Raw genomic sequence first — 14,372 nt, forward strand, 5'->3', positions numbered from 1 at the left:
AGCTTGTCCGCTCCACCTGCTGCGCATATTGACGCACAGGGGGAGACGGGTGGTGGGGGTGGTGTTGGTGGTGTGTATGTGTGTGTGTGTGTGTGTGGGGGGGGGGGGTTCAAAAGTTTAATTCGGAATTCAATCTCCAGTCTGTGCGGCAATTGAAGAAAAGCGTGGATAGTTGTTGCTTATTGCGTCCTTTCCTCGCGGACTATGATCGGAGCCAATCGCTTCCTTTATCACCGTGAGAGCTGGAAAAAAAAAACAACTCCTAAACCATCGCATCTTTGCACCTGCTGCTCGGGATGAATATGTTTATTGGTCTTTATAAGCGCCGTGTTTGCTCGGCGCCACTGGTTATGTAGCGTGCCTAAATGTATTAAGTCTCCATCTGCTTTTTACTTAGATTATACCCCCTCTATACATTAATTGTGTTATTTTGTGCAGTGGTTAAGACCTCAGCGAACCCCCAGCCCCCTCCGAAGCTGCCTCTTTCTTTCGCTCCCTTCTTCCATAAACTCCGGAGCTGACTTTGTTCTCCAAATGTGATTAGCTTCTCCGGGACGCGGGGAGTAATTGCATTACTGCATTGTGAACATTTGGAGCTATGGAAATGCTGGGCGCCCGTATCAAACCTGTTTAAATACCAAAGCGCACTATAGATGCGCAAAAGAGGAGTAAACGCAAACATTTTGCAGACAGGCTCAGGCGATGAATAGACACAGAGTGGGAATAAAGCCCCCCAACCCCCCGGTTATGCTGAGAGCCTCTGGTTGATGTCCATACACGTTTGGAATATTAAATCACTTATTGTTTTCAGGCAAATGTGCAGGCAAATGCGGGATTAGACGACTGCAGATGTTACAGTTTAAAGCATGGGCCCACGTTCGATGGATAACACAATCAGATCCGGGGAGATTTGGCGTCATTACTAACACAGATGGCTGGAGGTTATTCATCGCCAAATGCCTGTTTTAAGGGTTATTTATGATTTGCAATAATTATTCTGAAACATGCGCCCAGTGACGACAAAGGGTTGCGAGTTTGTTTCATATTTTCATTGATAAACGCACACAAGTGGTGGTGGTGGGGGGTGGGGGTGGGGGGTTATTCCAGCCTGCACCTTCTCGTCCGAGTGCGTTTTGTCTCACTTTGACGCACACCAGAGCGCATGCCAATCTGATGCGTGCGTCCTAAAATGTGTGAATGCGTCTGAAAAAGCTGCCCCCCCCCACACACACACACACACATACACACACAACCCATTCCCCCATTCTGTGTTCAAGACTGGAGTCCGCTTTGGTCCGCTGTAATCGCCTGGTGCCAAACAAGCCGTGCCAGATGGTCTCCAGAATACACGGCCCCGGCTGTGCGCATTCGTTAAACTTTAACTCGCTTCCTCTCCCTGTTCTTCCTTAAATAGATCCGATTCCTCTGCATTTACCCTGGTGTGCGTGCTATTTTCGCGAATCAGGCGTTTTGTTTTTTTTAAATGAAAAAGCATCTAAAGTCGCTACTGCGCACGGAGGGATCGGGGATGCCTCGATCGTTATCGTCACCCCAGCTTCCTGCAGGGGGGTGGGGGTGGGGGGTTTAAGTGATGATGAACAGATCTGTGCACGGGAACGGAGCTGTTCCTCGGCGTGACCAACTCTTTATAGGCATTCATTAGAGTCCGGCTTCTCTTTCTGCGCAATTCGCCACGCGGCTTAACGCGTCGCGTAACCGCAGATGATGCGCATGTGAGAAAATAAAATATCCATGGCCTAAAAAAAAATCTATTACTTTGGAAGTTGAGATCGAAAAAGTGAGTGTGGAGCTGTCCCCTCGCCAATGCTGAGATATTTCGGACGTCTCTCATCTAGTTACTCCTGCAGTTGCTGGAGAGTGGAGCGCCAGCTGTCTGGTTCAGACTCTGTTTGGAGAACAGACGAGAAGCGAGAATCCCATAAAGCGGATTTATTGGTGTAAAAATGGCGGGATGTTCTCTCCTTTGAGTCGTTTTAATGCCTTTTCATTGTAGGGCAATACCGTTTCTCAGAAAAAAAGTGGGGAAAGTGAACCCCCCACTACCACCACCTTTACCACAGGGCGGGGTTTTGTGAGTCCCTACTTTCTTTTCTCCTCCTCTCTCTCGGCGTTTTAAGCAGCCACCGGCCAGTTTTCCGCTTGAGAAGGGTCTGCCTGCTGCCGGGACGCGTACAGGGGGACGCGGTTGATGTACAGCTAGTTGGCTGGAGACTGGTTATTTTTGGGCGAGCCTGTGCGCAGACACGGAGAGAGGAAGCGAAGGAGAGCGCCCCCAAAACCAGACGCAGGGTGGAGAGACGGAGAGAGAGAGGCAGAGAGAGAGAGAGAGAGAGGAGAGAGAGAGAGAGAGAGAGAGAGACAGAGAGAGAGAGACAGACAGAGAGAGAGAGACAGAGAGAGAGAGACAGAGAGAGAGGGGCGCACAGATTTTAGTGGCATTCAGCTTCTGCGGACACTGGATTCGCGCAACAGATCTGACAGGGGGAGAAGTGATAGAAGCGTACTTGCTCGTGTGGAAATTCGCGCTAGTTGACTGAACCTGAATTTATCAGTCGACTGTTTTCTTTTTCTTTTATTGTTTTTATTTTAAATCCAACCGAGTTTACTAAGCTATGCATCCGCTGATTACGGGAGCGCCACAATTAGGAAGTTGAGGCTGGAATTGATTCTTGTGCACATTGGAACCCATTTTGGACTCTTTTTTCTCCCCCTGCTTCCACGACGATACAAGACGGAAAGATGAAAAGTCTATTTCTGTCAAGAATGTGGAAAGTTGTGGCTGTTTTGGCCGCGGCGGTGGCGGTGGCGCCGCACGTCCGAGGCAAGACGCTGAAATATCAGACTTTTGAGGAGCAGAAGGTCGGCACGGTCATCGCTCGGCTGAGGGACGATGTCGCCGATGTTCTGGCGAAACTTCCCAGCACGGTGTCGCTCCGCTTCAGAGCCGTGCAGCGAGGGAGCTCGTCCTTCCTCTCCGTGCGCGACCAGGACGGAGAAATCAGCGTCAGGACCAAAATCGACCGCGAAAAACTCTGCGAAAAGAATCTCAACTGCTCCATCCAGTTCGACGTGCTCACGCTGCCAACCGAGTACCTGCAGCTCTTCCACGTCGACGTGGAAGTGCTGGACATCAACGATAACGCTCCGCAGTTCGCCCGCTCCGTCATCCCCATTGAGATCTCCGAGAGCGCGGCCGTGGGGGCGCGCATTCCCTTGGACAGCGCCACAGACCCCGACGTCGGTGAGAACTCTCTGTACACGTATGCATTAGAGCCCAACAACTTTTTCAAGATTGACATCCAGGCCAGGACGGATGGGGCTAAATATGCGGAGCTGGTGGTGATCAGGGAGTTGGACCGGGAGGTGCGCGCCACTTACGAACTTCAATATACCGCTTCTGACAGGGGCGTTCCCCCCAGAACGGGTTCGACCCTTCTAAAAATCAACATTGCTGACTCCAACGACAACAGCCCGGTTTTTGAGAAGTCTTCATATGTGATTAACCTCCCAGAAAATTCACCTGTTGGCAATTTGCTCATTAACCTGAACGCCACTGACGCAGATGAAGGCACGAACGCCAAGATCGTTTACTCCTTCAGTAGTCACGTGTCGCCTAAAATCATGGAGACCTTCAAAATCAATGCCGACACCGGTCACCTGACCCTCATCAGGCGCGTGGACTACGAGACCATCAACTCTTATGACATTGATGTCCAAGCGCAGGATATGGGCCCAAACTCAATGCCTGCGCACTGCAAGATCCTGGTGACGGTGGTGGATGTGAATGACAACAAACCGGACATCAGCATCAACCCCATGTCCTCCCAGGGCAACGGGGATGCAGCTTACATTTCAGAGGCCTCTCCTTTGGACAATTTTGTGGCTTTGGTGAGGGTGGAGGACTTGGACTCGGGGGTAAACGGTGAAGTCGACTGCAAGCTTCACAGCCAGGGCTATTTCAAACTGCATAAGAGCAACGAGAACAACTACATGATCCTCACTAATATGTCCTTAGATCGAGAGAAGAGGTCAGAGTTCAGCCTGACGGTGGTGGCAGAAGACCGCGGTACTCCCAGTCTTTCCACGGTCAAACATTTCACCGTGCACATCACTGACGAAAACGACAATCCGCCTCGTTTTGAGAAGGGTCGTTATGAGGTCTTCAAATCAGAGAACAATGCCCCCGGAGCCTACTTGACCTCTGTCCTGGCCACTGACCCCGATCTGGACACGAATGGACAGGTGAGCTATTCTATCCTTGAGAACTCAGTTCACGGCAACTCCATCTCCACCTATGTCACCATTGACCCATCTAACGGCGCCATCTATGCACTGCGTACCTTTGACCGCGAGGACGTCAGTCGTATCACCTTTGTTGTGCAAGCCAAAGACGCGGGCAAACCACCAATGAGCAGCAACGCCACCGTCATCCTCAACATCCTCGATGAGAACGATAACCCTCCGGTCATCGTCGTCCCCCAGCTGTGGAACTTTACAGCTGATGTGCCTGCGTCCAAGTTTACAGAGGCGGGGCAATTAGTGACCATGGTGAGGGCAACCGATCGGGACACAGGGGTCAATGCCGAACTCATCTGCTCAATAGTCAGCGGCAACGAGGAGAGTTTTTTCCTAATTGATCCGAGAACCTGTGAGATCCACGCCAACACCAGCCTGGAGAACTACCCTCATGAGCATGCAGAGCTGACCGTCATGGTCCGCGATCAAGGGAGAGAGAGCCTCAGTGCCAAAGCGGTGCTGAAAATCACCCTCTATGAGAACATGGAGAACCACGTCCAGGTGATGGACCAAGGGGAATCGACGGTCGATGCGCCATTGATCATAATCATCTCCCTGGTGGCTATCTGCGCCGTCCTCCTGGTCATCATGGTGGTCTTCGCTGCTCACTCTAGCCGAGAGAAAAAGGACACAAGGAACTCCTACAACTGCCGGGTCGCCGAGTCAACCCATCAGCACCATCCCAAGAAGCCCTCCCGGCAGATCCACAAGGGGGACATCACCCTGGTCCCCACAGTCAACGGTACGCTGCCAATCCGGGCGCACCACCACTCGCCCTCAGCCACGCCACCCATGGACCGAGCCCAGATGGGGAGCAGGCAGAATCACAACAGCCGCCAGTCATTGAACAGCCTAGTAACCATCTCATCCAATCACATCCCAGAGAGCTTTGCCCTGGAACTGGCACATGCGACCCCACCAGTTGAGGTAGGTCCAGACGCACACCCACCAACGTGGTCTCGCAGCCCTCTCTCATGCACTCTCACATGCACACGCACAGAGCTCTCCTTTAGAATTAACTCATCCCCACCGTTGCCTTAATCAGCACTGTCCTCTAGTTACAACTGACTCTCAGTAACAGTATTGACGATTGTAGTTGTCTTTGTCTTTACCTTGTTTACACCTTGTCAGCATTACTTTACCATAACCACTGCTCCCTCCTCGGCCACATGTCTACTTAGACCCACCCCCCCATATCATCAGCACCATGTTTGATTTTTAACACCATCCATTTTGTCTCATCCATTTTTAGCTACCTCTCCATCATCCATTTTGTGTTTACTCATCCATTGTTTTGTCTCCTGTGTTGTCTTTTTCTCCCCTCCCCAATTATCCATCTGTTGTTCACCCCCCCTCCCCTTTCTGTTTTTTTTATTTGTTTTATTTTCTTTCCCTTTCTTTTTTCCTTTTTTTTTTGTTTTGTTTCGGGATGTAGCAAGTCTCACAGCTTCTGTCCATGCTCCATCAGGGCCAGTACCAGCCCAGACCCAGTTTCCGTGGCAACAAATACTCCCGCAGCTACAGGTAATTTACCCCTATCCTTCAGCCAACCCCCCCGTACCCCCCCCTCCCCCCCGTCCCGGCTCTCCAAAAGATTATCGCTGTTTACTTTCCCTTTCGACAGCCAGTTGTTTTCCATCGCGTCTCATGTGTCGTGGCGTGTGAGTCGGTCAGCTACACGTAGGCCACCGTTTGATGGCGTGTGAACGTATTTGGTTTCCCCACATTTCCGCCGCCACCATTTCGATGTCATTCAGTTCAAAAAAAGTACGCAACTCATTTGTCTGGGTGTCACACCAATTTCCGCGGCCGCCTGTTTTCTCTGGAACAACAGAGGGCTCAGCTTGTGAAGTGCGCATCCATCATTACTTCCCTCATAATGTCCTCTTATGATCCAGGTGCTCGATTTATCGATGCCCCTAGTGGCCGTTGTGATAGATTTATTGAAATGGGCTACCTGGGCGGAGGATTTATGGGATGAGCCCTGTTTAATGATCTGACATATCCCAGAAGCAGTTCCCAGTTTTATATAAAGCATTTGTTCCTTCCTGCCGAACAGAAGACACTGCTGACGAGTCCTCCGTTGCTCCCATTGACTGAATTTAACTGCGAGCTTCCGCCACCTAGGTATGCATTACAAGACATGGACAAATTCAGCCTAAAGGACAGTGGCCGTGGGGACAGCGAGGCGGGGGACAGTGATTGCGACATGGGGCGGGAATCTCCGGTGGACAGGCTGCTGCTGGGGGAGGGATTTTCTGACCTGATCCACCTAGAAATGCACCACAGGCTCCACCCAGGTGAGTTCCAGAGTTCTTTGTGTTCTTTTGCCGCCGCACCTTTTCAAGTTGGTTGTTTTCAACAGGGGTCACATGACCGAGAATCTAGCAGGACCTCACATTCAACTGTCTCTTCTGCCTCGAACAATAATCAGACGTCGGCCTGATCTTCAAAGTTGTGAAGCACCTCGTTTTCTGTCGGTGGTTCTGGAGCAATCAAACTGCCCTCCTCCATTCAGTGGCCTAAACCAAATGCCTTTCTGTCTTAAAATTGGACACCTTTCAGCGCTACAGCCAGTACCGGGCCTAAGCCCATTATTCAGACTGTCCACCTGCCTATAGAACCGTTCTGAGTCTCCATTCTTGAACACAATCTCCATTGTGTTCAGCTCGATTCTTCCACATTGGCCCCATTTCCACGCTCGTTATCACACAAGAGTACAGTGGGTCTATCGCGTCACAGTGTGTGTGTGTGTGTGTGTGTGTGTGTGTGTGTGTGTGTGTGAGAGAGAGAGAGAGAGAGTTATCTGCCCCTAAGTCAGGGTTGCGTTTGCAAATTCCTCCCTGGAGCAAAGATGAGTCGCCTGTCACTCATCGGTGCGCTCGTCATTGTGCGTTTTTTTCCCTCCCTTTTCTTTTCCCCCCCCGGTGAGTGTCAGTGCTCTGCTTTCATGTCTGAACTGAGGAGAATTCATAGTAATTGGTTTTAGAATGATGTTATTCTCTCCCACTTGTTCTGGACCTCTCTTGGCTCTCGTACGCGCCCGAGAGCTGATCAGCATCCCTATTTCTCCTCTGTACCTGTTAATGCGTTCTCTGTCTCCACTGAGATGGATAAAGGGATGGGAGATGGACGTGTATTTCGCTAGTTATTTCTTTTTCCAGCTTTGAGAATGACTTGGAGGTGTGTGTCCCCCCCCACGTCATCTATTTTATATGCTAATAGGGGAAGCGGTAGAGAATGGTCAGATTATCCTTTTCTTTTCTGTATATTTAATTTGTTTAGATTTTTTTGTACTCAGATGGGCAAGTGTGGCTATTTATGCTAAATGATTTTAAAAAACAAACAGCCAAACGAGCAAATCTCTGCTTTAGCTTTAGCTTTATCCCTGCTGCATCTTGTCGTCGGGAAGTACGTAGGCAGGCTTTGCAGTGCAGCCAAATATTGTATTAACAGCTGCCTTTAATGCCATTTGGGTGGGATTGCACCGACATCCATTCATTGATTTATATCTTTTGATTATTTCTGAGCCTTGAACTACTCGCATATTCATGCTGTGAGCTGTAAATATCACCAATCTGTTTCTCGTGAGCATCCACAGGAAAGGAAGGGGGGGTGGGGGGGGTGAATCAGCAAGGCATGTTGTTATTTTGATGTTAATAAAAGGCGGAAGCGCCGCTGCATGAAATATTTAATAGGTGCTGTACGTTCAAGTTCACACGCTAACAGGACGAGACAGGGTTTGTCACCAGCCGCGTTTCTGCCCTTGCTCGGCCCCTTGAACTCCTTCTGAACTTCAACACTGACACAAACTCCCGCTTTACCCGCAGTTTTCTTGTTTATTGCGTGTATCATTCACGGATATTGCTGTTTTCTCCATGCCACAGTGGCATACGTTGTCCAACAATGTGTCTGTGGGGCTTTGAACATCTCGCTAATCTGTTTGTGTCCCTGATATTCCGTCTCACCCGTTGTATATGTCTCCATCCGGATGCCTTCCGACGCCTTTGACTCATTCTTCTGTTTTGATTTCATTTCGCCTCAGCCATGAGGCTGTGCACAGATGAATGTCGAATCCTGGGACACTCTGACCAGTGCTGGATGCCCCCCCTCTCCTCGCCTGCCTCCTCAGCTGACTATCGCAACAACATGTACATCCCGGGGGAAGAGTCCTCCCAGCAGCCCCCGACGGACGATGATCAGTCCTCCGTTGACTCGGAACGCCGCAAGAGCTTCTCTACTTTTGGGAAGGAGTGTGGGAGCGAAGAGGCCGGGGGAGTCATGGGTGGGGGAGGAAGTGACCCCTGTGTTCCTGGAGGAGGGGCTGGCTCCCTCCTCACCGAGATGAACTCAGTGTTCCAGCGGCTGCTCCCCCCTAACATGGACTCTTACGCGGAGTGCACCGAAACAAGCTCGCCCTCTTCAACCGCTGAGAGAACAAACGGGCGCGGTGGCAACGTGGTCAGTAACCACAGCAACAGTGCGGTTCCTCAGGACAACCGGAGAGTGTTGTTGCCAGGTGGGAAAGGTCCCGCTTACCCACCCGGTGTGGCTGCGTGGGCGGCCAGCACCCACTACCTGAATCCCGCAAGCGGCTCCGTGGGAACCAACCACGTTTCGACCTCTACCGCGCCCACTGCGTCCGCCCCCGCCAACGGACAGTCGTCACACCTCAAATGGCTGCCGGCTATGGAAGAAATCCCAGAAAATTACGAGGAGGACGACTTTGACGGGGTCTTTCACCAGGGTCACCCGGGGGGCAAGCGCACCGAGGTTGGCCACGAGGCCGCCATGGAGAGCAGCGAGCTGGTGCACGAGATCAACAAACTTCTGCAGGACGTCCGGCAGAACTAGATTGTCTGGACTCGCCTCATTCTGATGCACTATCGTTCTCCGTGCCAACATATAAACTCCATGATTACTGTTTGTTGTTCACTGTAATGCTCGTCTGGATTTCTTTTGCCCCGCTACATCTCCGCCACTTGGAAAAAGTGTAATGTGCTGCGGTAATTGTTATTGAGGTGACTTTGAGCCATGAAAATAAGTGCTTTAGGAGCAGATTGCCCTGTTGTGATGACGGTCGCTTTGAAAGTTGCTTACCGTGTTTCAAACGGAGATCCGGCAGAAGTGCTGTCCCCTTTCTTCATTTTCTAATGTTTACAGCTGCGTGAACAGGCTCCAGCGGGAGAAACCAGGACTGTCTGATCTAATTTCCACTTTTACAGTGTACAATATTGTACAGCGTCTGTGAAATTTGGCAACATTCACTTGAATATTGTGCTATGTCCTCTGTTTTGTTATTATGGAATGTAACTGTGCAACTTGACCTTTGTATTTTAAAAATACACTCTTTTTTACTTCTTCTATATATTTATATGTGTCTGTGTATGTTTGTACAGAAAAGAAAACAAATGTCTATTTTTTATATTTGTCCATGCATGTGTTAATGCCATTTAGCGTGTCCATTTCCCTCTGCCAATTTAATTTTATAAAACAGCTGTATTTAATTTTCTTATTGAATGTGTGTTTGTATTCAAAGTAATCACGCTCCAATGCAGTTCCATGTTGGAAGTTTGTATGGTAATGCTGTGACCATTGGATAATAAATAAACTTGAGGGATTCATAACAGATTTATGTCTGACAGACATCACTGGCCTCGCTCATTTCCAGAGTAGTCCGGGGTTTTCTGCCCCTCCTGTCTCTTAGCGCCCCCTAACGTCCATCTGCAGAACTGCTGGCGCAGCAACAAGCTCTCCAGGCCTCGCGGTGCCACAATCTAATTCCAAACATTCCATTAACTAACATTTTAACCACTAATGATTATTGAGGACTTAAAGCACTCATTAGTCTGATTTTTCATCCGTGCACCTGATTCATAACAGGTGCCATGATAAGCGTGGTGTCGTCGCAGCACATGTATTTATAGCTATGCTATGGCTAATACAATTACACAGAGAATGGGAGGTAAACACATGGTCATAAGTGCCTCATTTGTGCTTGATTAGTCCATGATTAAGACCACAAAGTCACACACATGCAGTCGAAGAGCAACAAGCCGCTGGGTTTAAGCTGGGGGTGCGATTTAGCGGCGAGAGCTAAATGAAGCAATTAACCTCGTGAGACAATGCTATCAGGAGGTAAAGGTTAGAATCTGAATACACGTGCGACCTCCCAAACACACGCTCCATGGCGAGGTCTCCGAGGGGGGAATACAGGAGACGGTGTCACGGACAAATGAAACAGAACACACAGGCACACTCGAACAATAATGAGCTCATTTGTCTTCATCGTTAAGGAGGCAGGGCGTCAATAAACGTCAGGGATTGGAAGTGCAGCATGCACGGTGGTTGAGAAAACTAGCCTCCTGTAAATCAAGCTGACTTCATATACAGAGGAATCCGAGCAATCCTTATTAATTTATGAATATGTGAGGCACGACACGATGGAGGGTTTCAGCTGATTAAATCCTACGCTTGGTTGATGCAGGGCGCAGCTGGGGGAAGCACGGGGGGCCCGGCTCCCTTCAGACGTCCAAGTTGTTGGAAATACAAGTTGTATTTACAAGTTTTCAGACCCAAAATACCAGGCGGGTGGTTCGTGGTGCACGTTTGAAAGGAAAGAAAGAGAGACAGAGAGGGAAAAAAACATTCAAAAACAGGATGAGGCGGCAGCAGTTCAGCCGACAGGCATACGGCCGCGTTGGGATTGGAATGGCGACGCGTGATGGATGGTCGTCAGCAACGAGAAACGTCTTTGGCACGAGGTAATGGCGTGTGTAATCGAAGGAACGGCGTTTCTAACCACGGCCATAATTAATATAGGCACAGCTTTGATGAGGCAAAAGAAATCTGGGCTGTGAGTGTCTGCAGAACCCTTTTAACTTTGGTTCCATTACATAGTTGCAGCCCCCCAACCCAAAGAAAAACCCCTAACACCCCCCCTTCTCACAAGCAGACCTCTTAAGTCTCTTTGAAACTTTGCAAAACCTGCTTTTTCTCATTTCTATTGTTAAATATAACATAAACAAACACACACACACACACACACACACACACACACACACACACACACACATTCCTTTACGTGACGCAGAGGGAGTCATGGAAATGGACATAAGACGGTCCTTCAGAGTTCTTCCACTATCTGAGCGCATCAGAATGATCATAATTGACACTAAATGCTTGCAGGCATGCTTTTAATTTGAGTTTTTTTTCCCCAGGCACTTGGAGAGAGTGTAAAAAGTTTTTCTTTCTTTACTTCTTTTTTTCGGGCACACGCGGAACCTTGTTTTACTGCCTGGTTCTGTTTATACGCGTGCACGGCGATGAGGGAACGTGGTGAATATATTATTAGACTACCAGAGAAGGGACTGCCCAGCAGATGGCACTGTGGGACCTATCTTGGAACAATACTGGATTTGCTTCTCCGGTAGTGGCTCCGCACTCTGAACCAGCGCTGCAGGAGCCGCAGGAGACGGAGGAGGGACAGGTGCGCTCCGGCTGGCTCATTTCTGGGTGTCCCAACTCCCTGTTGTCCCCTGCACCCTACTTTACTGTACACGGTCGCTATGTGGGATTCCATTTTGCACTCATTGTTCCAACCATGTGTACCTGCGTGGGGGCTGGGGGAGGGGCTGATGAGCTGTGCTTTCAGTCCTCCCACCTAGACATTCTCATGTGAGCAGGACTGAAGCACAGCCAGTTGTCCCTCTCCCTCTCTCTCTTTGGACAATTGGATTAGTGGCGAGTGAACAGGACCAAAAAGGGAATCTCACTGCAGCAGCCACTGTCTTGGCCTTGCGCCACATTAAGCACAGACACACACACCCACACACACATGCACACACCAAGCCGCCGTGCCTCTGCTCGCTTTCTACCCTGAGGCTAAACTCGCTGGTTTGATATCCAGATGGCTTAATTACTCCATGTGCATTGACAGATACACTCGTGTGTGAGTTGGAGACTGTGTCTTCAGTTGTGACTTTACGCGGGGTCGAATGAAAATTAGGCAGAAGTGAGAAATGCATTCAAAAGGACAATCATGAGGGCTGGGCTGGAAGAAGACACATGTTGGAGTCGTTCCTGTGTTTTAACTGGTGTATAAATGGGGAAGAGGAGTGCAAGACCAAAGACATTGGTTCCATATTTCTGGGAATGTGTTAACCCAAGTTAACCCTTGAGAGCCTCCAGAGTTTGTACATGAGGTCATCTTTCAGATTCCCACTTGCTCAGGCCTTCCATGTTAAACATCTGAGACTGGGCTCATGATGACGCAGACGGCCATGACACAGGTCACCTGTCCCAGCATGATTCCCGTCATTCCCAGCATTTCTTAGCTACACCAGCACCAACGCCTGAAAGAAGTGATCCACATGATCACAACCGAGAAAAAGAAGGTTTCAGATAAATAGCAGAACTTTGGCAGATTGGCCAAAGGCGCCAGAATGATGTGTTTTCGCTCGCAGACATCACCTCAGCCTTCTCATCTGCACCTGCTGGGTTCTAAAACACTGGAAAAAGCTCCAAGTTTGGAGTCTCCTTGTTTCCAGTTCTCATACTGGGTGTGCGCAGTTGAATTAGGAGGCACTTAGCATCCCCGGCTAGCATAAATCACTGAAGGAACTGACCTGTCTGAGAAAATAAGCACAATCTGAGGAACATTCTGTATAATTTGATGAAGATGCACAGGCTGATTTGGCGTTGTTGGGTTTTTACTGAAAGAATTCCCCATGTGGTGTTTTCGCCTGGACGTCTATATGGGTGAACAATAAAAGAAACAGCAGGTGACATTACAGCAAGTGTAGTTCCGGCATGAAGTGGTCAATTTTAAATCCGCTGTCTTGGAATTTTCCAATTTTAACAACGTTATTGCAGTTTTAGGAGTCCTGCCGGCAAGATCATTGAAAGTCAAGTGTTATAATGGCAACGGGGAAAATAAGGCGATAGAGAGGAAAATGATACTGAGGGGAGGAGACGGCCAGACACACAAAATGCCGCGCAGAGTTATTTCCCCGATGACCTGTCTCCTCCCATGTGACCTACTTCCAGTACGGGTTACGTCAGATCTCATCCACGCGGTAATTCATCTCCCTGTGTGTGTGTGTGTGTGTGTGTGTGGAGGGGGTGGGCTGTCTGTGTTTGTGTCTATGTGAGCACAACGGGGAGCACATCAGAGCCACATTCTCCAAATCATTTAACCTTTGTAGCAATATGCAGATCCTTCTTTCTCTGTGTGTGTTTTTCAAATAGCACAGTGTTGCCAAAAGCTATTTAACCAAAGATCACAGCAAGGGTCGGCCTCTGTCTCCTCTTTAGCACAGCCTGTGGGTGTGTGTGGGTGTGTGTGGGTGTGTGTGAGTGTGAGTGTGTGTTTGTGCATACAATCAACCCAACAACCAACTACTATGCGTCACTCGTCTGAACATCCGCCCCGTTTCCCAAGTCCACCACTAAAGGTGCTTTGTCAGAATGATTCGGCAGCTTGCGTGCACGTGGCTTCCCTCGTGCGCTCCTTTAAATGCGAGAAAGCACCAAAACTAAGACAGCTACCCGCGAATCAAGTCGAGATGCCGGAATTCATAAATTGGAAGATGATTTTAGGGATGAAGTTTCCAATGAAATCCAGTAATTCTGAGGATAAGGGCGTTCTAATAAATAAGTCTGAGTAAATTGTCCCAGTATTCAAAGGTTCCAAAGGCAGAATTTACGCTGTTATGCCTTTCCTGTCATAAAATAACCCACAAATGGAAGAAAAAAAGGCTTCAGCTTGATTAGGTAGATGGTGTGTTGTATTTTTTTTATTCCTTATTAATAATTACTGCAGTAGTTTCTGTAGTAACTGCCAAAAGCAACACCATGCAGCATGTACATGCAGTCTATCAAAGGATCTTGATTGACACTTGTGAGCACCATAAATGAGAAAAAGCATTTTTTGTGTTGCTTTTATTATTAATAAATGTTGGGAGCTGCTTGAAAGTGCATTTCAAACTCTCTTATAGACCCTGTTTGCTACAGACAGCAGGTGAAACTTCCTCAAAACCTGGGAAATGTATTTT

General features: G+C 48.9%; 1 protein-coding gene across 2 annotated transcripts; it reads left to right on the plus strand.

Moving 5' to 3' along the window:
• The first annotated feature begins 2,159 nt into the window (after positions 1–2,159).
• Positions 2,160–9,948, plus strand: pcdh18a (protocadherin 18a). 2 transcript variants are annotated; one of them, XM_057036422.1, is made up of 4 exons: positions 2,160–5,244; positions 5,753–5,841; positions 6,445–6,617; positions 8,363–9,948. In XM_057036422.1, exons 1-4 carry the CDS (start codon positions 2,761–2,763, stop codon positions 9,169–9,171), a joined length of 3,555 nt encoding a protein of 1,184 aa, XP_056892402.1. In that variant the 5' UTR covers positions 2,160–2,760; the 3' UTR covers positions 9,172–9,948. The 2 variants fall into 2 exon arrangements, with proteins under 2 accessions (XP_056892402.1, XP_056892404.1); XM_057036424.1 differs by having other exon boundaries at positions 2,161–5,244; positions 5,786–5,841.
• Positions 9,949–14,372: the final 4,424 nt, after the last annotated feature.

Source organism: Takifugu flavidus, chromosome 6 (genome assembly GCF_003711565.1).
Source record: "Takifugu flavidus isolate HTHZ2018 chromosome 6, ASM371156v2, whole genome shotgun sequence".
Lineage (NCBI taxonomy): Eukaryota > Metazoa > Chordata > Actinopteri > Tetraodontiformes > Tetraodontidae > Takifugu > Takifugu flavidus.

Coding starts and splice junctions, on each gene's coding strand:
- pcdh18a (XM_057036422.1), top strand. CDS start 2,761: ATGAAAAGTCTATTTCTGTCAAGAATGTGGAAAGTTGTGGCTGTTTTG. Junction 5,842..6,444: donor AAATACTCCCGCAGCTACAG/GTAATTTACCCC, acceptor TCCGCCACCTAG/GTATGCATTACAAGACATGG. Junction 6,618..8,362: donor GCACCACAGGCTCCACCCAG/GTGAGTTCCAGA, acceptor ATTTCGCCTCAG/CCATGAGGCTGTGCACAGAT.